This window comes from Bos javanicus, chromosome 26 (genome assembly GCF_032452875.1).
Source record: "Bos javanicus breed banteng chromosome 26, ARS-OSU_banteng_1.0, whole genome shotgun sequence".
In the NCBI taxonomy this organism is placed as follows: Eukaryota; Metazoa; Chordata; class Mammalia; order Artiodactyla; family Bovidae; genus Bos; species Bos javanicus.
In genome coordinates this window covers 9,341,014-9,367,252 of record NC_083893.1, presented here as the reverse complement: position 1 = coordinate 9,367,252, position 26,239 = coordinate 9,341,014, and the positions used below count along the sequence as shown (strand labels likewise).

Sequence of the window (26,239 nt, the reverse complement as noted above, 5' to 3'; positions counted from 1 at the left end):
CATAATTTTTTCAAAGCATCTGAGAAACGCTATTTTTTGGAAATTCTGGGTGGCAAGTTCAGACAATCTGCAAGCATCATTCAGATGTTTGTAAAAGAAAATAAAGAAGCCCCTCCCTGAAGATAGAGGTCCTCTCCATTCAGGGCATCTAACAGCTAGATGGGCTTCCCTAGTGGCTCCTGCGGTAAAGAATCTGCCTGCAATGCAAGAGATTCGGGTTCCATCCCTGGATGGGAAAGATCCCCTGGAGAAGGGAATGGCAACCCAGTCAGGTATTCTTGCCTGGGAAATCCCATGAACAGAGAAGCCTGGAAAGCTACAGCTAGATAGCAACCTAGAGTCTGTGCAGCAGTCAAGAGGTGGCGTCTCATCTGGAAGGAAAGGAAAGAGACTATGAGCGTCCATTGGTTGGGGAACAGCTCAGCTTTGGCTTTTCTAGATACTCTGCTTGGAGAAGGCAATGGCAACCCACTCCAGTACTCTTGCCAGGAAAATCCCATGGAGGAGGAGCCTGGTAGGCTGCAGTCCATGGGGTTGCAAAGAGTCGGACAGGACAGAGTGACTTCACTTTTGCTGTTCACTTTCATGCACTGGAGAAGGAAATGGCAACCCACTCCAGCCTTCTTGCCTGGAGAATCCCAGGGACGGGGGAGCCTGGTGGGCTGCCGTCTATGGGGTAGCACAGAGTCGGACATAACTGAAGCGACTTAGCAGCAGCAGCAGATACTCTGCGGGCACAAGTTTATGACACTGGAGAACTCTGACACCATCTTCCACGCTTTGCAGCTCTCTTTGTATAGTCACAGAATCTTTCCACTCGTCTAATACACCAGTGACTGCAAGAACGTAACATGCTCTGTGCTTTAGGTCTTCCTTCTGCTCATGTGCCCCTGAGTCAGCCTGATTTTCCTTTGACTGTAGTTCCTCGTGGCGCTCGCTTGCAAAGCCATCTGGCTCTTCCTCAGGTTCTGGACTCCACCCGACTCCCTGCGTCACACTCGGTCCCAGCCTCTCCTGCAGGTCGGGAGGCACCAGCGTGAGCAGCTCCCTGGTGCCGTCTGCGTCGGAGGTCCATGCTGCGCGGGACTGGACTTCACCACCCGCGAGGGGAAGAGGGGTTCCCCTGGAGCCCGGGAGCTGGCTGCACGCCCACCGCGGTGCAATGCGGGACCCAGTGAACCCACGTGCCAGGATGCCAGCTCTGTCCCCTTGCCAGCCTCTCCACGCCCCCTTGACGCCGCGAGGCCCGGCCTGAGCCACTATGGGTGCAATTGCTTGCGTGTGTGCTCAGTCGTGTCCGACTCTTTGTGATCCTATGGACTATGGCCCACCACTGTGGCCCTCTGTCCTTGGGATTTCCCGGCAAGAATACTGGAGTGGGTTGCCGTTTCCTTCTCCAGGGGATCTTCCCGACCAGGGATTGAACCGGTGTCTTCTGCATTGGCAGGCAGATTCTTTTATCACTTCGCCATCTGGGAAGTCCTGGGTCCAATTGTTAGAAGTTGTCCATGGGGCAGGGTGCACAGTAGGCAGACCAGCAGGATCCCTGCCATGGCCTGACATTCACGTTTGACAGAACAACCAGGTGGGGTCACTTCCCATTCACATGAGAAAAACACTAGGCAGACGCCAAGCATTCTACCAAATACCTGAGCAGCACTCCTGAAGAGTGTGATGGTTATCAGAATCATGGACAGTTGGAGAAGCTGTCACTGTCAAGGGGAGCTTACGGAGACATCACAACTAAATTTAATGTGGGATGGGATCCTGGAACAGAAAAATTATTTGGTAAAAATTAAGGAAATCTGAAAAAAGAAAAAAAGCATGGACTTCAGTTAATGATGATGTGTTTTCAGTCCCTTAACTGTAACAAATGTACCACACTAAGGTAAAAGTTAATAATAGGGTAACCTAATAGCAGGGTATTTGGGAACTCTATCATCTTCTCAATTTTTTCTGTAAATCTAAAACTGTTATTAAAAAAAGAAATCTATTTCTTAAAAGAGTGCATTTTTACAAGATTTGGCAATAAAAAATCTGTGAAAACCTGTACATTTCATAATCACCTTAGCCTCTGCATTGCTGGATTCTTTATCTGTCCTGATCATATTTCTTAAAAATCACCAACTCTTATTATTTTACTTCTAATTTAAGTATTAAAATTACTTGGCATTTTGAGAAATCCTTTTATAAGCATATTGATGAGTAAAGAGGAAGGACAGAAAGAAAAATAGGTAAGACATTGATGAGTTAAATACATAGATAACAAGTTGTGACATACCCACATGGTTTATGGGGACATTCTAAAATATTATAAGTGAGATTTTGGTTTTAGAGGAAAATGATGAAATCTATCAGTGTTCTCTCTCTTCTGAACTCCTTTTGTCCCTCTAAAATGAAGGTGAATTAATTTTCTTTCAGCCCGCTTTATGTCTCCAAACCTCCTGTTACATAGCTCTTAATTTTCTATATGGAGGGAGGAGAATAAATAAAGAAAAAACAGGAGAAAAAAGGAGGTCTGAAACTCCTTAGGGGAGGAGAAAAAAAAAAAAACCTTCAAAAGGCTATGTTTTTGCTTCAGAAACAGGAAAGTGGAAGAGAAGCTATTAGATGAAGTTTATTGCAAGGTAAGAGTTAATATTTTTGGATCGAAGAATCCTGAAATTGCTTACAGTCCTAGAGTGTACCCAGGTTGGAAAAATATGTGGCTGAAATTTGGGGATGTATGTGTGTGGAGTTCCTTTTCAGAACCTCCAAGGGAGGGGAGTCCCACACCCACAGATGCTCACAAATTTTCACACGTGGACCAAAAAGCCTCCTTCAGCTAGCTGGAGGGGGACAGCTCACACCGGCACTGAGAAACCGCTCGAAAGGTGGTGCGTGAGGCCAGGGGAAGTTTAGATCGCATGGTTATACTGCGGGTAGCAGTATTAGAAAATCCCATGGACGGAGGAGCCTGGTAGGCTGCAGTCCATGGAGTCGCTAGGAGTCGGGCACGACTGAAGCTACTTAGCAGCAGTATTAGACTAGTACATTAGACTGACATTTTAAAAAAAACCATTTCATGATGGAGAAAGGTTCTTAAGGATGAAACTTTTCTAAGGCCTACATAACTCATCTCCAAGTTAATCTTTGGAAGGTGACTTGTTCTTAAAATGACTCAAGACTTAAAGGAGCCACTGCTCTCATTCCTCTCTAATTAAGCATCATCCATCCACAAGTCCTGTTTTTCTTCATAGTATCTCTCATATAAGGATATTTCTTCCAGTTTCTATTGTTAACACCCTGACTTAGACTCTTAGCATGACTCAGCATGGCCACTTTGGTGGCCTATTTCCACATTATGTGGTGAGCAGGCCTCCATATGGTCTTCAGTTTTGGTCCAGAACCAATGGCCTCATTGGTGTCATTCTCTCCAATAGAACTTGTTCTGGGTCCTCCTGGCTCGCTGCTCAAATATAATCACTTTTCAGTCCCCAGATCTCTGGATGCTATGACCTCCTTCTCCAGATCTGACCTTTACTTGTCTTCTTGACCATGATCTGGAGTCCCCTCTTTGCTGGATTACCCTCCACTGCTGTGAATAAATATCTCTGTGAATAAATGGCCCTGCTTTTCAGACCTTACTCCTTGTCACAGCTGCCTGTGAATCTTGCTCTTTCAGATCTCCCCAGGATTGTAAAGCATCCATCACATCCACCCCTTGGCTCAGAATTCCTTTAATAGTTTTTAGTTCTCTCACTTCCTCTTCCAACAGACAATCAGATGAATTTTCTAAAGTTATATTTTAATCATGTTACTTTTATATTCAAAGCTTTCAATGGCTCCCCATTGAATAAAGTCCGTCCACAGAATAAAGTCCTGACTCTTAGATTGGAATTTAGGTCCCCCGCTGGCAGGCTTCAGTGACCTTTTCAATCACGGTTGCTACTCTGAGCTGCAGAACTTCTGCTCTGAGCAGGAGGTCTCAAGGTTTCCTGAATACAGCTCGTTCTGGCTTTGCAACTTTTCTCATTCAGCCCATCCTACCTGGAACAATCTCTCCACACCCTCAATACACTGCCTATTCTTCAAGCAGCTATACAAAACACCCAGCCAGTTACATACGCACTTCTTAGATTAGAGATCCATGTAGAACCTGTACAAAAGCTGCCAACTCAACGCATTGGGAACAGAAACGGAGCAGCCAAGAATTCCTAAAACAATGTTTCCCTTTCATTTTATCCCTATGACCACTCTTTTCTGGAAAATTCTCTCTTTCCTTAGCTTTCAGGATATCATTCTATTCCTGTGCCTTTCTGCCTTCTCATTTCTCCTCCATAGGCTCCTTCACACGATCCTCATGTCCCTTTAAATGTTGGGGTTCTGCTCTTCCCCTGTACATTCTTCAGTGACTTTCATCTGTTTCCAAGGCTTTGTTTACTATCAAAATGCTATGCAAAATCTCTGTCTTCAAGTATTAAATGCTTAGCAGGTATAGTCCCCCAGAGCCACTGAAACTCAGAATCATCAAGAATTCATTTTCTTGTCATTGCCCCTTACTCCTTTTCCCATATTTCTCATCACTTGTAATGGCCCACACTTCTATTATTTAAGCTAGGAGACATCCTACTGTTCCCTCCCTCATTTAAAAAAAAAAAATCAATATATTACTCAGTCCTGTCAACTTTAGCTAAGAAATCACCTCACCATTGTTGGGCTTCCCTGGTGGCAAAGACAGTAAAAAATCTGCCTGCAGTGCAGCAGATCCAGGTTTGATCCCTGGATTGGGAAGATGCCCTGGAGAACGGAATCGGTAACCACTTCAGTATTCTTGCCTGGAGAATCCCATTGACAGAGGAGCCTGACAGGTTACAGTCCATGGGGTCTCAAAGAGTTGGACAAGACTGAGTGACTAAGCACTTCTGCTACTGCTGCTGTTGCTAAGTCACTTCAGTCATGTGGAGTCATGTGGAGTCTCTGCGACTCCATAGACGGCAGCCCACCAGGCTCCCCCATCTCTGGGATTCTCCAGGCAAGAACACTGGAGTGGGTTGCCATTTCCTTCTCCATTGCATGAAAGTGAAAAGTGAAAGTGAAGTCGCTCAGTCCTGTCTGACTCTTTGCGATCCCATGGACTGTAGCCCACCAGGCTTCTCTGTCCATGGGATTTTCCAGGCAAGAGTGCTGGAGTGGGGTGCCATTGCCTTCTCCAAAGAACTTACCACCTGTTATTAGCTAATCACTCATGAGAACCTTCCTGGCAGCCTTCAAATTGGACCGCTTACCTCTTTCCTCATCAAGTTATCCTCTCCTTTGCCTCCACAGTAAAATTCTCTTGCTTAAATCCTTTGGCTTCTATGGTAAAGTACATAGGCCTCACTTTGGGCCATGACTTGCTTTTTACCTACTGCCCTCTGTGGCCTTGACTCCATGAACTCCAGTCATGCAAACCCCAGAACAACCATTTTTTTCCCCTGTGCTTCTGCGCTTTGACCCATATTCTCCATGTTTGGAGTGCCCTTTGAGTGCCCTTCTCTCATGTCTGCTTACTCACTCATGAAGGTGTGGCGTAAACATTGCTCTGAGGCTTTGACTAATCTCCCCACACACAGACAGACTTAGCTTCTTCCTCTGACCCCACAGTATCCTGTTTCTACTGATAGCTCATTTCCCAAACTTACTCAAGACTCTGACATAAGACTCAGAGGGTATTTGTTAAAAGCACAGGATTTTTAAAAAACAAATCCCAGTACCCTCTCCAAGAGATTCTGATTCATTTTGTCTGGGTTAGGACCCAGGAACCTGTAGTTTGTTTTTAAAGTGCCTTTGGTGATTTTAATGCTCAGGCATATCTAGGAAACACTAGTAATATTAGAGAACTCATGTTAATTGTGGTCATGGTAGTTTCCCCTTATCGGTGGGGAATACATTCCAAGACCCCCAGCAGATGCCTGAAACAGCACAAGATACTGAGCCCTGTATAGACTATACTTTTTCCTCTTAACAGGCTGCTATTGCTAAGTTGCTTCAGTCGTGTCTGACTCTGTGTGACCCCATAGATGGCAGCCCACCAGGCTCCCCCATCCCTGGGATTCTCCAGGCAAGAACACTGGAGTGGGTTGCCATTTCCTTCTCCAATGCATGAAAGTGAAAAGTGAAAGTGAAGTCACTCAGTTGTGCCCAACTCTTCGCGACACTGTGGACTGCAGCCTTCCAGGCTCCTCCGTCCATGGGATTTTCCCAGGCAAGAGTACTGGAGTGGGGTGCCAGGCAGGTAGCTTATATACAGTGTGGACATGCTGGACAAAGGGATGATTCATGTCTCATATGGGATGGAACAGGACAATGTGAGATTTCACTATGCTACTCTACAATACTGTAGTCACTCACTTGCATCTGACTCTGTGAGCCCATGCACTATAGCCCACCAGGGTCCTCTGTCTTAGAATTTTCCAGGCAAGAATACTGAAGTGGGTTGCCATTTCCTTTTTCAGGGGATTTTCCCGACCTAGGGATTGAACCTGAGTCTCCTGCATTGCAGGCAGATTCTTTATTGTCTGAACCACCAGGGAAGGCTGTACTCAGAACAGCACACAATTTAAAACTTATAACTTGTTTATTTCTGGGATTTTTCATTTAATATTTTCACATTATGCTTCACTTCAGGAAACTGAAACTGCAGGAAGGGAAACAGCAGATGAGGGGGTTGGCAAATAAGCAAACTCTTTGCTGCCATGTCCATCTACTTCACTGATTGGGAACTCGATAGTCTGTTCTACCAGGAACTCTATAGTCTGCTCTGCCCATGGAGAAGTTTAGAATTTACTGAAGGAATGTTTAGTATTTTTATGTAAACTAATTTTTCATTCCCATGATATTTGATAAAATTTGATTCATTATTCAGATTCTATCATGGGCAAAGGTAGAGCGCCAGGGGCTGTGATAGTCTTGGGAGAACATGCATGCCCAGGTGGTAGGATTGGGCAATAAAAATGTCACACATTTTTTCAAAATCTTGGCTGAGTTACAGATTTGGAGGCAGCCAAACCTGCTAGTACTGTCTGATGAAATTAACAACCTGAATTAAAACTCACCATGCAGAAAGACGGGTGCTCTTGCCCCCACCCCACCTGCCTCCGCTGCATTGCCTTAAAGAAACAGATGGTGTAAAGGTTAAGAGCATGGGCTCCACGTCAGAGTGACTGGTACTGCATCCTGGTTCTTACGGCTCCCAGCTGTGTGCCCTTGAGCAAATTCCTTAAACTCTCCATTCCTTCTTTTGTAGAATAGTTTTCATAACAGTTGTTGCCATAGGGAAGTCATATGAGGATGAAATAAGGAAATGTACATACAACAGCATGGGGGCCTGGCCAGTAGTCAAGGCCTCACTAAATGTTAGCTAAAATGAGACAAATAGTTGTTAACTCATGGTAATGAATAATGACAACAATAATAATTAAGCGGATGATGATAGTTAAAATTATGAAGACTGCTTCCCTCTGTTCAGTCTTCCCTGAAACATGTAGTGTAGAAAGAAATCTGATTTCCCGCAAAACTCCTTTATTGTTTAAAGGAGTTAAGCAATATTGTTAAAGGCATTCTCCTTTATTGTCCAGCTGTGAAAGCTCCTTGTACCCTGCTATTTCTAACTCAGCACTGAGCAAACAGTGTGTGGCCATTCCATTTAAGGGCAGAATGAGCAGCTGTGTCTACTAACTAAAGCAGAGACACAAACAGCACCAGTGTTCAGTCCCTCACCTGTCCTAGCAACTTCAGAATTTCTAAAGCTGCATGTGAGCTTCACAAAACACAGCAGGGTATGGTTTGTTTCATGTCTATTTCACAGACAGAAAACTGAGGTTCAAAGAAGTTAAGTGTTTTACCCAAGGTCATACAGCTGGTCGCTTAGGGTCTCAAATCCGTCTTCTTACTCCAAATTGAGCGGTCTTTGGGGATCGTAAAAGCTCAGTTTAGAAATAAGACCATAGCAGGCAAATAAACTGTCAGAAGTTACTATAGCTTCTTGATAAAGATGTGTTTGGGGCTGACCAACAAAACACTAAAACACACAAATGCTGCCTAACAGAAGTCTTCCCTGCCCCTATACACACACACACACACACACACACACCCTAGAGTGTATAGTCTGGACTCTAGACAATGTGTATCTTGCTTATCTCATGACATACTTTCCCGACCCTGACTCCTTTCTACTTAGATCTGGCTCCTAGAGATCACCTGGGCCCTTTCCCAAATCCATTGCTGGGCTCCCTCCTCTGAAGGGAGTCTATTTGTTCTAAAACTTCTCAGAAATCACCTTTACTAGCCTGGTTGGACTCCTTGCCTCCTGCCAGCTCTGACCTAGTTCAGCGTCAGGCCAGCTCCCAGGTTTCCTCTCATCTCTTACACTCTTTACTTTCATAGTCTACACACCTGTCAGTCTGAATCCCTGAAGTTCCCCTCAGAGTTTAAGCTGTATTCTGCTCCTGGGCTGATACACAAGCCATTCTCTTTTTTTATTATTTAGTTGTTGAATAAGTAATTATCTATATGACTCACAAACCTTAAATATTAGTATATAGGTATATACAAAAGGTACATGGAAGAGTCTTGCTTTCACCCCCATCACTCAGGTGCCCCATCTCCACTTTCCCTACCTCTGCAAACAGGTGTCCACTTTTATTAGTTTCTTCTATATCCTGTCGGTTTCTTGAATCTTTTTTCTTTTTTACTACATCACACCATATGCAGGATCTTATTTCCATGACCAGGGATCAAACCCGCACCCCTTGCAGTGAAAGCTCAAAATCTCAACTGGACCACCAGGGAGATCCTCCTGTCGGTTTCTGTATGCAAGTAGAAGTAAATTTTAAAATGTGTATATACTATTTGTTTAATCCACTTTTCCACACTATGACACACCTTGCTGGTCTATGTTGGCAAATCTTTCCACATCAATACAGAGAGATTTCTTATTCATTTTATTCCTGGAAATTGTTTTACTATATGCTGCTGCTGCTGCTAAATCGCTTCAGTCGTGTCCGACTCTATGCAACCCTATAGATGGCAGCCCACTAGGCTCTGCCGTCCCTGGGATTCTCCAGGCAAGAACACTGGAGTGGGGCTTTTACTGTATGGATATATTGTAATTTATTTAACTAGTTCCCTTTTGACAGACATTTCAAAGGCTTCCAAACTTTTACTACTGCAAACAATGCAGCAATTAATTACCTTGATTTCTCACATGTGAACATATGTCTATGAGATTAATTCTTAGAAGTGAGATTACTAGGTCAATCAGTATGGGCATTTTTGATATTGATCCACATAATCAAATTGCTATCAACAGAAGATTTTACCAGTACTTTCACCAGCAATACATGGGAGTTTCAGGTTCCCCATGGCATTGCCACAGAGTGCATTATCAAAACTTTAGGATTTCTTCCAATTTGATAGACAACAATGGTATTTCAATATGATTTTAGTTTGAATTTCTATTATTATGAGTGATTGTAGACCTTTGACTGTGTTTAGGAATTTTTGTATTTTCTTTATTTATTCTTCAAATTTATACCCTTTCTCCATTTTTCTATTGCATTGTTGGTCTTTAGCTCATTGATTTATAGAAACTCTTTATATAGTAGGTAATCTTCCCATTGGTTTTTTGTACTTTGACTTTATAAATCATGTTACTTATAACTTTGTTTATGGTGTTGCTTGTCATACTTTTTTTTTTTAGTGTAGTTAAATTTCTCAGTCTTTCAATTGGAACTTCAATTTTTCTCCCATTTTACTCTTTGGATGCAACTGCTGCAATGATTGAATGTAAGTATAACTTCAAGCAAGGGAGAAAAACAAAGGGTTGTTTCAGTAATATGCCAGTAGAGTGGCTTTAAATCAGATAATTAAGATTGCATCAAATTCAGATAAGACTATTGTTCAATATCCTGTTCAGTTATCACTTCTTTTTGAAGTAGGATTAAACCTTTATATATTCAGAATCTGGATGGAGCCTGGGGTGCTGCAGTTCATGGGGTCGCAAGGAGTTGGATAAGTCTTAGTGACTGACCCGCAACAACAAAGTCATATTATCTTGTTATATGTGTGAGCTTGTATTCCTACCTAGGTTATATGTGTCATAAATTCATCATATTCTAGAGTTTATGTTATCCTTTTGATTAATTAAAAAAAAAAAAATGTTCATTGAGCACCAGCTATATGCCAAAAGCTGTGCTAGGAGCTGTGGGTACAATGATAAAAGACACACACAAGACCTGCCTAAGGCTACCTGAGCTTAGCCGTCATGCAGAAAGCGCTCAAAAAATATTGATTGAAATTGTGCTGAAACCATATTTAACCATCTGTGAATTGCCATATTTGACAAATAAAAATATAGTATGCAATAGTTTGGCTATGGCTGTACTAAAAATTATGTGTTGTTTATCTAAAGTTCAAATTTAACTGGACATCCTGTATTTTATCTACCACACTACGAGCAGTTTACATCTCAGAAAAAAAAGTTCTAGCCTTGCCTTTATTATATACGTAAGCCATTTGAACACTGAAGATATTTATCTTTGTGCCTCATTCTTTTTTCAATACTCCATTTAAAAATTCTCTCTTTATAAAGTATTTCCAAAGGAATGCCCTTCTTCTTTGGTGTCAACCAGGGGGAAAGGATGGCTTAAAAGTCTGGGTCCCAAACTGTTAGCCACTAAAGACAACTACATTATAGGCAAACAGTTTGTTTTGTCTTAATAGACTAGAGTTTTACAACCAGTTCTGAAATGTCAGACATAATATTTTTCAAAGTTTAGATAATTTTTTCCAGCAAGACCTAATACCCTATATTAAGAAATAACAGCTTTCCACATTGCCTTAAATTAGTTGTGAGTAGGTTCATTGGCTAAGAAGGTGGTTGAGATGGAATACAGAATCCTGGTGTGGCAAGGGAGTGTGTGGTAAGGCAAGAGGATGACTACATGAAGACACTGGGGAGAAGAGAATGCAATTTCACAAGTGGAGAAAGACTGAGTTCAGACACACTTAAAGAGCTTTCCCCTCCCCCTCTATCTACCAATCAGTTAAATTACCCTTTTCAAAAAGAAAAAAAACCCCAAAAAACAAAAACCTGCTGCTCTTCTGGCTAGCACAGCTCATAGATTCCACAGTAGAAAGAAGGGTCTGGAAGAAAATGATGAAATTCTACAAAGGACGGACTGCACATTTAACTTTTATCAAAGGCCTTTAAAAGTTTTTCTAAAACCTATCTATACATACATGCACAATTAACTTTGTTATTTAAAGACAAAACTTCCATCAAGATTTGAAGGCTGTCAAAATTACCCCTTCCATTCCAAAGTAGGAAACAAAATGAATGAGCTGCCTTTCTGGGTGGAATTATCTGTCCCCTACGAGGAGATGCAGGCTTCCTCTGACTCTATCCTGTCATCACAGCAAAGATATAGCAAACTTCTGCATTGTTCTAAGATAGTAGGGAAGAGATGCATGATGGAATTTGGGAGTGAGGAGTCCTGCCTATGCCTCTCATGTCCACCCTATAAACATACTGGATTCCTGACCCCAGGGCTAGAATATTGGTTTTTCTTTCCAGTGTTAATCTGTAGCCTTCCCTTGAATGTCTCCCAGGAAGCAACAGGAAGAAAAATGCATTTGTGAAATGTTTCTAAAAAAATAAAACATGAACTGACATTTGTTTCCCTACAAATATCCAGGGAAGGCTCAATACAGGGGGGAAAAATCCTCAATATAGAAAAATACAAATAAAACCCCCCAAACAGTCCTCAGACTTCTTCATATATCATAGAACCAAAACAGTTAAAGCCAGAGATATACAAACAAAATAGATGTGCTAAACTCTCCTCTCCAGAGTTGATTCAGCTTTTAAATATATTTTTGAAGTGGGGAGCCCAGCTTGGGTCCACATACAGGATTTATAGGGATTTGGACACATCGGGTGAACTACTGGAACCACCTGGGAGAGCCTTTACTCTAAGCTCAGTAAAGCAGACCCGTGAACAAAGCTTTATTTAGTCTTAGGGGAAGGGATCGGAGAAGGCAATGGCACCCCACTCCAGTACTCCTGCCTGGAAAATCCCATGGACGGAGGAGCCTGGTGGGCTACAGTCCATGGGGTCGCTAGAGTCGGACACGACTGAGCGACTTCACTTTCACTTTTCACTTTCATGCATTGGAGAAGGAAATGGCAACCCACTCCAGTGTTCTTGCCTGGAGAATCCCAGGGACGGGGGAGCCTGGGGGGCTTCTGTCTATGGGGTCCCACAGAGTCGGACACGACTGAAGCGACTTAGCAGCAGCAGCAGCAGCAGGGGAAGGGATGAGTCCACATGTAGCTTGGTGACAGGGACTTGTCTCCTGCTCCAGTCCTACAGGCACTTCCCAGGTGACAGGAGTGATAAAAAGTCTGTGCGCTAATGCAGGAGAGGAAGGTTTGATCCCTGGAAGATCCCTGGGTCTGAAGATCTTCTGGAGTACATCATGGCAACATATTCCAGTATTCTTTCCTGGGAAATCCCATGGAGAGAGGAGCCTGGAGGGCTACAGTCCATGGGGTTGCAAAAAAGACATGATTTAGGGACTAAACACCAACCAGTCCTACAGGTTCACAATCGAATCAGTTTAAAGGACAGAAGAATGCCAAAAAGCAGATCAAAGAAGCGCTTCACTAAAGAAACAGAATGAGAGGGGAGACAACAGGTCAAGTGACCTGGCCTCAAGGTCTGGCTCGACCACAGAGGCCTATGTAACCTGAGATAAATGAATTCCAAAGCTGCTCAAAGCCTTAGTTTCTCCCTCCCCCAAATGGACAGAATAAAGCACCTACCTCACAAGTTGTTATAAATATTGAAAGACACCCAACTGCCATTCAACAGCAGCCTGGTAAGTAAATCATGGAGTTTCACTAAAATGGAACACTACCCAACAATGAGAATGAACAATGTACAATGACACACAACAATAAGGAAGGGTCTTGCAAACACAGTGCTGAAAGAAATCAGACACCAAAGAAGTACATGCTGAGTGATTTCATTTATCTAGAGCTCAAAACAGGCAAAACAAATAATCTGTAGTGTTCAAAGACAAGGCAGACCTCCTGAGACAGCTGACTGTGCAACTGACATGTCATGCCATGAATCAGACCTGTGATGAGCACAGCTGAACTGTTGCTTGAGGACTCACACAGAGCATGGCTTACCTTTGCAACTACAACTTGAATGACAAATGATTCACATGCAACTATATTCCCGGCTGCTTTCACACAAGCAGACAGAAAAAGACTCTTGCAACAATGATCCAGCTAAGTCAAGGCAAAAATCTAGGTCTGGAGGGGAAAGACTATAATTTTTTTCTTTTTTAAACACAGGATTAACTTGATTAACAGGATTAACCAGTCTTCACTGGTCATGCATTAAGATCACCCCACAACCCTATTTTGCTGCATTTTTTAGACTGTATGGATACAGTGTAGCTATAAATGGATTCAAATTGGCTAGGCAGGCAGCATATCAACTGTTACTTTTTTGCTACTAGGTAGTACAAGCAAGATGTTTCTGAATAAGTAGAAGTGAAAAGTGGCTCTTAACTGCAGCTGGGTTGCCTAACCCAGTCTTTTTTTTTTTCCCACTATGGTTTACCACGGGATCTCGAATATACAGTATATTCTATACAGTAGAACCTTGTTGCTTATCCATCCTATCTATACTAGTTCACTGCTAATCCCAAACTCCCAATCCCTCTCCCTTATTCTCTATGCCTGACCATGTCTTTAAACTTTCATGAATCCACACCAAGACAAAATATTTCCAACCAAAGTTCTGCAGGTTCCACACAGGAACTTTGCACGCTAACACAACTTCACACCACAGAGTTCTGTTTGGTTCCTGTCACGTGATGGAGACGGAGCAGATGTAAGGCGGAAGGCATTATTCCCTTAGACAGACACAAGACCCACACTGTTGAACTTCCATGCTTCTGGGCCTAGTTTGCATGTAGGAACTACACAATTAGGAATAATCCACACTACCCTCAGAATCTGTGGAAGAAGCACAAAGTGCGTCTCAGGGCTCAAAAACCTCCTTACCCTCTAACCCCATTCCTTGAATGGATGAGTGAGGTGTCCAGATGCTTTGTCCTCACACTGGGCTCGGTCAGTTGGCTCAGCTCAACCTCTCAGCCTGACTGTGTTTTTCCTCTATGCTTCTCCTCCTTCTGACTCACGCAGTTCCCTGCGTTTACCTATGTCGCCCAGGCTAAAAGGGAGCCCTGTAGCCACCCCCACTTACACACCCTGCACATCTTCCATAGTAACACTGTCCACATAGCTTCATTTGGGGCAGATGGCTTGATGTTGATGGTGGGACTATTTTTTTTTATCATTTCATGCTTGTTTTTCTAGGTATTTTCTTTCTTTTCCCAACATATTTTTTAATGCCATGTTTTATAACTTTTGTCTATTATAAATATTCTGAGTGGTTATCGTGTACGTAACCTTCCATCTTAAGGACTTCATCTTAAAACTCCAGTGCAAGAATACAGAACAACTTTCATTGAGTTAAGGTGGTTTTATAGCCTAGGGAAATCATCTCAGAATGTAAATTATAAAGATGCCCTGTTTGAATACTAGTTATTAAATCTGCCACAGAAACAAGGGTCTTCTTGGTTCCACTGGGGAAAATCAGCCTCGAGGCTGTTCCAACTGGACTCTGTGTACTTACCTTACAAGCTGCCCCTCTGTTGATTCATGCCAGCAAGACTGGGGGTGGGGTGCTAGGCGTTAAGCTTTGCTCTTCTGCAAGATCCACAAGAACAAACTAACTCAGCAAAACTTAAGCAAACACAGAGCTTTTATGGACATAACTATCAAGATGGGAACCTGGGTCAGGTAAGCAAAAGTTACAGTTTTGCGTTTCCTTTCCTTCCCCACCCCTTGCCTCTGCTCCTTCACTCCCTCCCTTTCTTCCTTCTCTCTGCCCCTATCCCCCTCTCTCTTTCCTTTCTTTCTTGTTTAAGACATTTGTTGAACCTGGATAGAAATGTACACTTGAATTTCTTCGAATTGACATGATAAAAACATGATTTAAAAAGCATGAATGTCATTTACAATTTCCAATATTAGACTTTAAGTTTGTTTTCTCTGCTATTTACAAAGGTTGCATGCTTTCTGGCAGCCAGAGTATACTAAGCCTGAATGTAAACATACTAAAGACAACAAATATTTATTCAGCTTAGATTGGAGGATAAGATTTCATGACAAATAATTCATTTGGGTACAGCAATGCAGTGACTGATGAGTGGTGCTGGATATCATATTATCTATGGTCAGGAAAAGTAGAGCCAATCCACCTCATTGGAGGCACTAGAAAAATCTGGTAGTTTGTTGAATGGGGATGAAGGACTACTCAATTTCTCATCTAAACTAGATTCATTTGCGAGTTCAATCTGTAATGTAAATAAGGCACTAGCCATAAATGATGAAGTCTGGCCACATTAACATTTCACAAACTGCATTCTTCAGCTTGTCCCTTGGGATACTATGTCGTCTGTGGGAATAAAAAAGTGGGCATTGGCCAAATAAACTTTGAAAACACTAAACAGGTTCACCAAAAATATGAGCTTGAATTTGTGATATAGCTTAACTACCTTTCTAGTAAAATGAGGGGGAAAAACTTATAAGATTTGTTTTATCTTAGTTTTTTAAACAGTTCAGCTTCATTTTGCCTTTTGGAATATATAATGCTGCATATGTAAGCTGTATAAACAAATCCTTGAAAAGGATGTCTTTTTGTAATGTGAAAAGTCCCTTATCTTGTTTATCCTATTGCAAAAAAGAGATTGAGTTGCTACGTTAAGAATTTTGTATATTATTTTTTTTAAGTTATCCCCTGGAAGGAATGAGGGAGGAGAAGGGGAGGAAAGGAGAGGGAACCCATCAGCAAGTGTTCTGACCCTCTTCATTCTCACCTGACACTTCACAAGCACAGCTACTGGGTAATTATGCAGGTCTAATAAAATGAACAACTTTCATTCCATGAAGCCACATGATCCCATGTGCCTGGAGATAGCCTTATGGTTTAAAGAATACTTTCTTTCTGCTTTTGTCTGTGATCTTCACAATTCTATGAAGTATAAGCCTGACTTGATCTGAGTGCTCTTTCTCTACATCATTTTTTATTAATGGATACAGTGGTCCCTTGCATATCCATTCTGTAGATGGATATAGTCTATCATTTGAAGCTATGATTTATTTTATCACAGGATACTAAAATGAGGCATGTTTAATGACTTCTCTGAGTACAACCAATTATTCTTATCCTTCTTTTTAAGGCAGAGCTTTGCTGCCCTGTAGTTTAGCCTATTTGTTTATAAAATCCTCCAAAAATGCTACAGTCTGTATGGTTAAATGTCAGATATTTCCTTTTCCTTTAAGTCTAATACTCCTTATGCCATTCTCCTTTTTTTTTCCTTCCTATTTTCTTTTAATTAGTCAAATTATCCTTGAAAATGATACAGATTATCTGACCCAGAATCATGTCTTTCCTTCAAAAGCCTACTTGTGTTTGCCAATTACCTAGCTATGCTTCAAAATTCTTCATGTTAAAGGGAACCTTCCTACACTGTCGGTGAGAATGTAACTCAGTGTAGCCAAGTGGAAACAATACTGTGGAAAGTATTGGAACTGTGGAAAGCAATAAGGAGGTTCCTCAGAAAACTAAAATTAGAATTACCAGATGATCCAGCAATCCCACTCTTGGGCTCATATCAGAACAAAACTATAATTCAAAAAGATACATGTATTCCTATGTTCATAGCAGCACTGGTCACAATAGCCAAGACATGCAAACAACCTAAATATCCATCAACAGATGAATGGATAAAGGAGATGTGGTACATTTATACGATAGAGTGCTAATCACCCATAAGAAAAAGAACAAAATAATACCATTTGAAGCAACATGGACGCACCTAGAAATTATCATACTAAGTGAAGTAAGTCAGAAAGAGAAAGACAGATACCATATGCCACCACTTATACGTGGAATCTAAAATATTACACAAGTGAGCTTATCTATGAAACAGAGACAGAATCACAAACATAGAGAACCGAGTGGTGGTTGCCAAGGGGAGGGAATTAGGGAAAGGATGGAGAGGGAGGTTGGGGTTAGCTGATGCAAGCTTTAACATATAGAATGGATACACAACAAGGTCCTGCTATATAACACAGAGAGCTATATTCATTATCCTATGATAAACCATAATGGAAAACAATATAAAAGAATATATATAGTGTAACTGAATCACTTTTCTGTACAGTAGTAATTAACACAGCTTTGTAGATCAAGTATAATTCAACTTAAAAAACCGTCATGTTCATTTTTTACAATAGCCACAACTGGAAACAGCCCAGCTGTCCATCACCTGGTGACAAGATAAACAAAATGTGACATATCCATGCAATGGAATACTATGCAGCCATAAAAAAGAATGAAGTAATGATGTCAGGGTAGAAACAGGAGTGACTGCAAATGGGCACAGGGGATCTTTTGGGTGTGATGAAAATGTTCCAAAATTGGACTGTGGTGAGGGTTGCACAATTCTGTAAATCTACTCAGAATCTTTGCCTTGTATACTTATTTAATAAATTATATGAATTTCATGATATGTAAATTTATTTCAATAAAGATGTTTTTAACAACGGTCCTTCAGATCTTTATTCTTTGGTAAAAACCTGGGTTTGGCACATCTCGTCCTCTCATTCAGAATCTCTTCAAATTCTTGTAGTGATTCCAAAATGCACAATTTTTGTCTATGACTAAGACTGTACATAGGAATTCATTCTGACTTTAACACTTATTCTAAGTATAAAAAGCATATCTTATTTGGTATTTTTTATTTTGATGAGACTGTGGTAAGCATGGTTTCAAGAACTTTGAAGCCAGGCCTGAGTTGTATAATGTTCATGAATGCTATAGTTGAGGCTCTAAGAAATATGTGCGTAAATAAAATGTGGTATTTTCACATGATGGGGTATTATTATTATACAGCAGGGCTTTACAACCTCAGCACTATTGACATTTTGGGCTTTTGCTGCGGGAGGCTGTCTTGCGCATTATAAGATGGTTAGCAGTAACTTCCCTCCTTCCCTGGTTGTAACCTCGAGAAAATGTCTCCAAACAATGCCAAATATCCTGAGGAGAAAATCACCCTGACTGAGAATGACTGCTATGCAGCACTAAGGATGAACAAATTCCAACCCCACACAAACAGTACGGCAATATGGAGGACTCTCAGAAACATAACTTGGGGCAAAAGAAGCCATATAAAGAGTGTATGGTATACCATTCTATTTGTACTCTATTTTGTACAAGCAAAAATAATCAGATGATTACCTGTGGAGGAAGAGTTAGCAATTGAAAGGGGCTTCTGGGATTCGGATAGTATTCTGTTTCTTAATCCAGGTGCTGGATTAAGATACACAAGTATATTCACTTTATGAAAATTTATAGGGCAGAACACTTAAGATTTATATATTTTCATATACATATACTATACTTCAATAAAAAGTTTAAAAATATGGGCCACTGCTGTGGCTGCTGCAAAAAAGAGGGCATTCAAGGTGACTGAGAAGGGGCTCAGCACCTTTCTAACAGGACGCTGATTCATCCCTTCACAGACCCACCGTGACTGCTCTGGGCCCACCCTGAACTCTAAGACACAAGTCCAGTGTGTCCCACGGATGAATGAAAGCTTGTTCCTGGGCTACTTTGATATCCAGGTGCCAAAGCCAAGAACGTCTCTCCCTCCTCATCACCCATTTTCAATTCATACTTTGCAAAGGAAAGGCCTAAAACTGATTTCAGTGTGAAATTGAGCTAAATGAAGCCAAATAAAGGAAGCACTTTCTTTAGCATTCACTCCAGTGCTAAAGAAAATAATGGGTCTAATCCCCCAAACTGAGAGTACTACAAATGCCCAAAGTGGCAGCTCCTGTCGTCTGTTGCAGTGGGGGAGAAGCAGTTGGGATTCATGCACGCTCTTACTCTTGGTTGGGGCTCTTCCTGACCAGTAACTTACCCTTATAGTAGGGGACCAGGTGCAGAGTGCAGTTTGTGGCCATTGCATTCTTTGATTGAGGTAGTTAAATGACACCAGATCTGGGCCTAGTAATGTGACCAATGACTAACGAGTTCACACTCCACACAATTTATCTGAGAGGCTCAAACGATCAAGAGTTACTGTCAGTCTTCAGACCTCATATGTGGGAACTGCCCTGGTGGCCCAGTGGTTAAGACTTAATGGCACAGGTCCCATTCCTGGTTAAGGAACTAATATTCTGCATGCTGCACCGAGTGGCCAAATGTATGTGTATATATATACATTTATAAAATATATAAAATATCTAACCCCCCCAAAAAGCCCATAAATGTACATGAATGCACAATATTACAAATAAAAAAGAGATTCAGATAATTCTCCATTGTTCTCTTGTGTCTCTGCCCATCTTTTGCTGTGCAGAGTGTTAATTGCTTTTTATTTCAGATTATCTTTTTATTGATGTTTGTATAGTGAATAGTCTTGGTTGAGAGAGATAACATCCCCTCCAGAACAAAGGGCGAGTTTTATGTGTGTGTGTGCTCAGTCATTCCAACTCTTTGCGGCCCATGGACTGTAGCCAGCGAGGCTCCCCTGTCCATGATCTCATGGCAAGAATACTGGAGTGGGTTGCCACTTCCTACTTCAGGGGATCTTCCCAACCCAGGGATTGAACTGAGTTTCTTGTGTCTCCGGCATCAGCAGGCATATTCTTTACCACTGAGCCACCAGGGAAGCCCAGCCTCCCTACTGCCCATCATAAAAAAGATTCAGGTTCCCTTCACTTACAGTTTCTTTCCTGTAATACAACTCGCTGCTTGTGCAGGTATCCATCTAGATGCATGCCCCTTTTGGGAGATGGGGGCAAGAGAAACCAACACAAAAGCTGATATTCATGATTGCTGTGCTGTAAGTAATAAAGCCCTTGGTCTCTGACTCAGGAGCTGTTTCCTGCCACTATCCATGAAATTATGGCAAGGTAATTAGACTGCAAGTGGGATAAAATCACAGACCCTTCACAGTTCCTGACTATATCTACATTATCTAGAAAGATAGATAAGTACAGCTTTCTCCTTTTGAAAAGTAAATTTCCTACCCAGACACTCAGTTATCTTTGCTGAAGGCAGTAATACTATTATTTACTATGTATCCTTCCAGGGATATTCTATGTGCTTATAACTATATACGTCTTTTTTCCTTTTTCTCCCAAATGTAACCAGACACTCTTTTGTATCAGGCCCTTTTTACTTAGTAAAATGCTTAGAAATATTTCCAGATTGGTATAATTCAGGGATACCTCATTCTTTTTAAACAGTGGCAAATTAATTTGTACTATGTATATATTATAGTAATAACAGAAGAGTACATAGTATGTACTTAAACAATCCTCCTATTGATTGATATTTAGGCTGTTTCCAACTCTTTGTTTGGAGAAAGCAATGGCCCCCCACTCCAGTACTCTTGCCTGGAAAATCCCATGGATGGAGGAGCCTGGTAGGCTGCAGTCCATGGGGTCGCAAAGAGTCGGACACGACTGAGCAACTTCACTTTCACTTTTCACTTTCATGCATTGGAGAAGGAAATGGCAACCCACTCCAGTGTTCTTGCCTGGAGAATCCCAGGACGGGCGAGCCTGGTGGGCTGCCATCTATGGGGTCGCACAGAGTCAGACACGACTGAAGCGACTTAGCAGCAGCAGCAGCAGCAGCAGCAATATATAAGAATGTTGAAGAAGAATCTCTCACACATTTGCCAATATAACATGTTAAGTTTTTACCTGTGCCAGTCTGATAGGTGAAAAATTCAATCTCATACTTTTAATTGGTATTTCTTATAATAAATGAGACTCAGCATCTTATCATGTATTTAAGAATCATTTGCATTTCCTCTTCTGTGAACTTCATATTCTTTTCCCATAATTTTTTCCTTATTAGATTGTTGATAATTTAAAATATTGAATTGTAGGAATGCTGTATATTTTGAAAAACAGAACTATGTCTTCTCTGAGTTATAAAATTTCCCACAGGTTGTTGTTTGTCTTTTGATTTTATTTTAATTTAAAAAAAATTTTGTATGTGTATTTGTGTGTGTGTGGTATCTGAATTTGTGTCACACTTAGAAACGTCTTCCCAGGTGAAATCATAAGATTCATATTTTTTTCTTGTAGCTTTTTGGTTTTATTTTTTACGCTTAAACCTTTGCTCCATGAAGTCTTATCAAAATTAATTCATTAAAATGCTTATCTATATTCATAAGGCTAAGCATAGCTTTTATTTTTTTATTTTTAAATTTATTTTTTTAATATAAATGTATTTATTTTAATTGGAGGCTTATTACTTTACAATATTGTATTAGTTTTGCCATACATCCATGGGTGTACACGTGTTCCCCATCCTGAACCCCCCTCCCACCTCCCTCCCCATACCATCCCTCTGGGTCAAATAAAAGACTGTTTTCTCAACTCTGTGATCACATTTTTAAAACGTTCATCCTTTGGCAGGTACAGATCTAGAATCAGCCCTAGATACGGACTGGTTCAAAGTGCAATCCACATGCCTGTGTATAACATAAACCTTATACACTGCATAGATAATGTTGTCCCATAAACAGATAGCAGATAGCTCTCCCAGAGTAACTTGATAGAGGGATTCTACTCTACAAAACTTTGAAATTATATTGCCTGCAAAAATGAAGATGATTTAGAAGGGAAACACGGCTCTTTCTTGGGGAGGCAATTCTCCATGCTGATTCTACACAGGGATGGTGAGAGGGCTTAGTGTAGAATTCCCTTTTCTTCTCTATCCTGGTTACTAGAGGCCAAGCCAGTTAATCTATGTCATTTTTGATTCTAAGATATTCTGACCTGCTATAGGTGAAGTTTATTTTCTGTCCTGATAGTTTTAAAGAGAATTATAGGAAAAGGAGAATTTGAATTTTGTTATGTTTAATATATATGGACACATTGTTTTCAAAATTGTTGTTCAGTTGCTAAGCTGTGTCCAACTCTTTGCACCCCCATGGACTGCAGCATGCCAGGCTGCCCTGTCCCTCACTATCTCCTGGAGTTTGCTCAAACTCAGTTGGTAATGCCATCCAACCATCTAATCCTCTGTCACCCTCTTCTCCTGCCCTCAATCTTTCCCAGTATCAGGGTCTTTTTCAAAATGTTATAACCAAACTCATTTCAAAATGAGATAGAAGGAAAAAGAAGGTACATGGAAGCTCCTGTCATAAAGAAACCAACTGTAGATCAGAAAACCTGCCATTGATTGAAGAATTGTCATTAGCAGGGGAAGGGATAAATTAAGAATTTGGGATTAAAATATATACTTCCTCTATGGCTCAGCAGGTAAAGAATTCACGTATGATGCAGGAGACCCAGGAGATATGGGTTCAATCCCTGGGTCAAGAAGATCCCTTGGAGGAGGAAATGGCAACTCACTCCAGTAATCTTTCCTGGACAATCCCATGGACAGAGAATCCTGGTGGGCTACAGTCCATGGGGTCGCAAAGAGTCAAACATGACTCAGTGATAGTATTAGAATAAATACACTGCCATATATAAAATAAATAACCAACAAGAACCTACTGTATAGCACAGGGAACTATACTCAATATTTTGTAGTAATCTATATGGGAAAAGAACCTAAAAAAGAATATATATATATATATATATATATGCTTCCCTGGTGGCTCTCTCTCTCTCTCCCCACCCCCCACTGTATGTATGTATATATATATATATATATATATATATATACACATAAAACTGAATCACTTTGCTGCACACTTGAAACTAACACAACATTGTCAATCAACTATACTGCAATAAAAAATAAATTAGAAAAAAAGAATTGCACTAGCTTGAGTCATATAATCTTTTTAAACCTATTATCTATATTAAATCTGTTTTTTTCCCCTCTCATTTACTGCATTAAGAATGAATAATCTCTGTGAAGATGTGTTATATAAGGCAAAGCATTATTAATTTTTAAGCTCAATGAGATATATGCTGCTGCTGCTGCTGCTGCTGCTAAGTCGCTTCACTTGTGTCCGACTCTGCGACCCCTTAGATGGCAGCCCACCAGGCTCCGCCATCCCTGGGATTCTCCAGGCAAGAACATTGGAGTGGGTTGCCATTTCCTTCTCCAATGCATGAAAGTGAAAAGTGAAAGTGAAGTTACTCAGTCGTGTTTGACTCTTCACGACCCCAGGGCCTGCAGCCTACCAGGCTTCTCCGTCCATGGGATTTTCCAGGCAAGAGTACTGGAGTGGGGTGCTATTGCCTTCTCTGAGATATATAAAGTTGATCAAAATCCTTGATCAGACAAAACAAGGCAGAAGTTTATTAGTGTGGGTGAAAAAGTCAGAATGGTTATAAATTAATTTGATTAATTTTAGTAAGTTGATTCATTTAGTAACTTCCCTGGTGGCTCAGATGGTAAAGCATCTGCTTACAATGCGGGAGACCCAGGTTCAATCCCTGGGTAGGGAAGATCTCCTGGAGAAGGAAATGGCAACCCACTCTAGTACTCTTGCCTGGAAAATCCCATGGATGAAGGAGCCTGGTGGGCTACAGTCCATGGGGTTGCCAAAAGTCGGACACGACCGAGTGACTTCACTTTCTTTCTTTAGTAAGTTCAGATGATAGGCATGAAATATATAAATGAACAGCATTTCTGCTGATGAGGTCCTTATATGTATATCCCAGAAATGTTGGATTTATGCTGGCAAATCACATGGAAAGGCAGGCTTATTTTTGGAGAGTTCTTCCAACATGGATCTTTAATATTCAAAGCCATCAAATGTGACAAGGGACTCTTTTTAGATTTATTCCCATTGGGACACATTAGGTTCAACAGTAAGGTCTAGAGACTTGTATTATTAAGAATTATAAGCTACTTACTAAAATAAGCCACTCTCTTAATTGTGATTCAGGAATGGGGCAAATGTCCAGGGATAAATTGTAACCACAGCCAGGAACAACTGACTAAGAAAGAACGATCTCCAGGTTTTTCCAGAAAGCTGTCTGTTCATTAGGTAATGTTAAAATAGGACAAGGATGGCAAGTTTTTAAATATTGCAGCTGTACTATTTAATTTTAAATATTCCATGAGGAATGTGGCCATCACAAAAGTCCGAGTTAGCTCATAAATGGCCTAGCATTTTGGGGGGAAAAAAATCTTTAAAGAGCAAATAGCATTCTGAAGTTGGGAAAACCCATCTGTTACTAGCTAGCTGGAGGACCTCAGGCATGTCTCCATGCTCCACATTTGTATGGGGTAGGAAGTAAGCTAGGTGATGGTTCTCTAGCCAGGCCAGACCAAGGAACCTCTTACCCAAGTTTTGAAGAACCCCACGCAGACCAATTCAATCCAGTTCTCTGGGAGTGGTGTCTAGGCATCAGTATTTTGTAAAGTTTAGCAGAGTTGAGAAACACCAGACTAGATAATCTCTAAGGTCCTCCTCAGATCTCAATAAAATAAGGAGAGAATTCAGAATTCCAGTACAACAAAAGGAACAGAAGAAAACATAAAAGTCATGCATTGTAAAGCAACTCCTAACCAGGGATGTACAACACACAAATATTAGCACAGAATGAGACTTTCAAATGAACTGTGGCTTCATGAACAGAAAAATATGCTCATTAGTACAGACACCATCAACAAAAACATTCAGAACAGAACAATAGGAAAAGTATTATGTACTTAACATCTGGCGGCATTTGTATTTTTTTATCCAATTCCAGATTTATGAAATATGAACATGTCCACCTCTGACCATTCAAAGACTCAAAGCTCTTTCCAATACAAACTAAAAATCAAAGAGTGTGAAGCGGTAGATTTTTTTTTAATACTTATTTATTTATTTGGCTGCCTCAGGTCTGAGTTGTGACCTGTGGGATCTTTGCGTGTGGCATGCAGGCTTAGCTGCCCCTTGGCATGTGGGATCTTAACTTCCCAACCAGGGATCAAACTTTAGTCCTCTGCATTGGAAGGTGAATTCTTAACCACTAGACTACCAGGGAAGTCCCTGAAGTAGCAAATTTGTAATTCCTCACTGAAAAATGTCAAGAGTTGATGTGGCAAAAGCCAAGAGATTATTTTTATGAAGATTTGTACATTCCTTGCTTAATTGATGAAAGAGATAATTCTAAATGATGACAGCCAGAATCAATACTAAGTCTAAGATTAGGACTAAGCACTGCAGGTTGATTCCTAAAAGTGATTCATTTGAACTGAGCCTCAAAAAAATAAAAAATAAAATAAACCCCTTCCCTCATATGGATCTTCTATCATGGATTTTAGCTAACAAGGGCCTGAGTTTCTAAACTGCTTATTAGACATGAACCTTGTCTGGACTTCTGTGAACCCTCTGGAACTGCTTGTAAAAACTGTGTGTGTGGGCCTACATGGGTGTGCCCATGTACAGAACTTTCTTGTCCTTTTAGAAGAATTCCTTTGGTGGTCTATTGCCCCTTCTTAGAAAAATGTTTTTAAATGCATAAAATAAAACACAAAGGATTGCAAAGGAAAAAATGAATTACAGTTATCAATTAAGAAAAAATTACAGGGTGATAATAAATACACTTCTTTATCAGGATATTAAATAAAAAGATCCTGATGTTTAGATGGGCAGCTATAATAATTATCTTATTTTCAGAGAAATAAAGAACACAGAAATTTTCATGACATCAGACACATAAGCAACAACCTATGGGATCTGAAAATATCTGTGCCTTCTATTGCTGACATAATCACAAGCACTATTAATAATGTGATGATTTGTTGTCTGTGATCATCACTGAAGGAGGTGATAAATTTCTATTATAGGTTATAAAAATAATTTCTCCATCCAAGTTCACAACCCTCCTAAGTCCTCTGGACTCTAGATGAACATCTGATCTATGTCTTTATCCAACTTCAGGGGGTTTGCTGATAAGCCTGCAGCAAGGACAGATCGTTAGGCCACAAAGCACTTAATAAGCATTTTCAGGATTGGTTTCCATAAGGTCCTACAGACACAGAGCCCTGGAAAGTCATAGAACAGTAGGGAAAAGGTGAAGAGTTCTCTTCGATGAGACCATAAGGAATGCTCTGTGAGTTTCTGGAGCTGAAGTTTCAGT

At 40.8% G+C, this 26,239-nt stretch overlaps 1 protein-coding gene and 1 non-coding gene across 4 annotated transcripts in view; one reads left to right on the top strand and one right to left on the bottom strand.

The window, feature by feature from the left end:
• The window catches only part of PAPSS2 (3'-phosphoadenosine 5'-phosphosulfate synthase 2), a 113,817-nt gene that overhangs the window by 72,266 nt on the left and 15,312 nt on the right, over nt 1-26,239 (bottom strand). Inside the window, exon 1 of one of the 3 annotated variants that reach the window (XM_061402708.1) lies at nt 8,640-12,149. The exons of the other annotated variants lie outside the window; for them this stretch is intronic. Coding sequence (XP_061258692.1) covers nt 8,640-8,747 — 108 coding nt within the window. The 5' untranslated portion in view covers nt 8,748-12,149. Of the gene's footprint in view, nt 1-8,639; nt 12,150-26,239 lie in introns of those variants that run through there. 3 annotated transcript variants of the gene reach the window in all.
• On the top strand, nt 23,537-23,608 carry TRNAC-ACA (transfer RNA cysteine (anticodon ACA)). The gene has a single exon. It is a non-coding gene; the product is annotated as a tRNA-Cys (tRNA).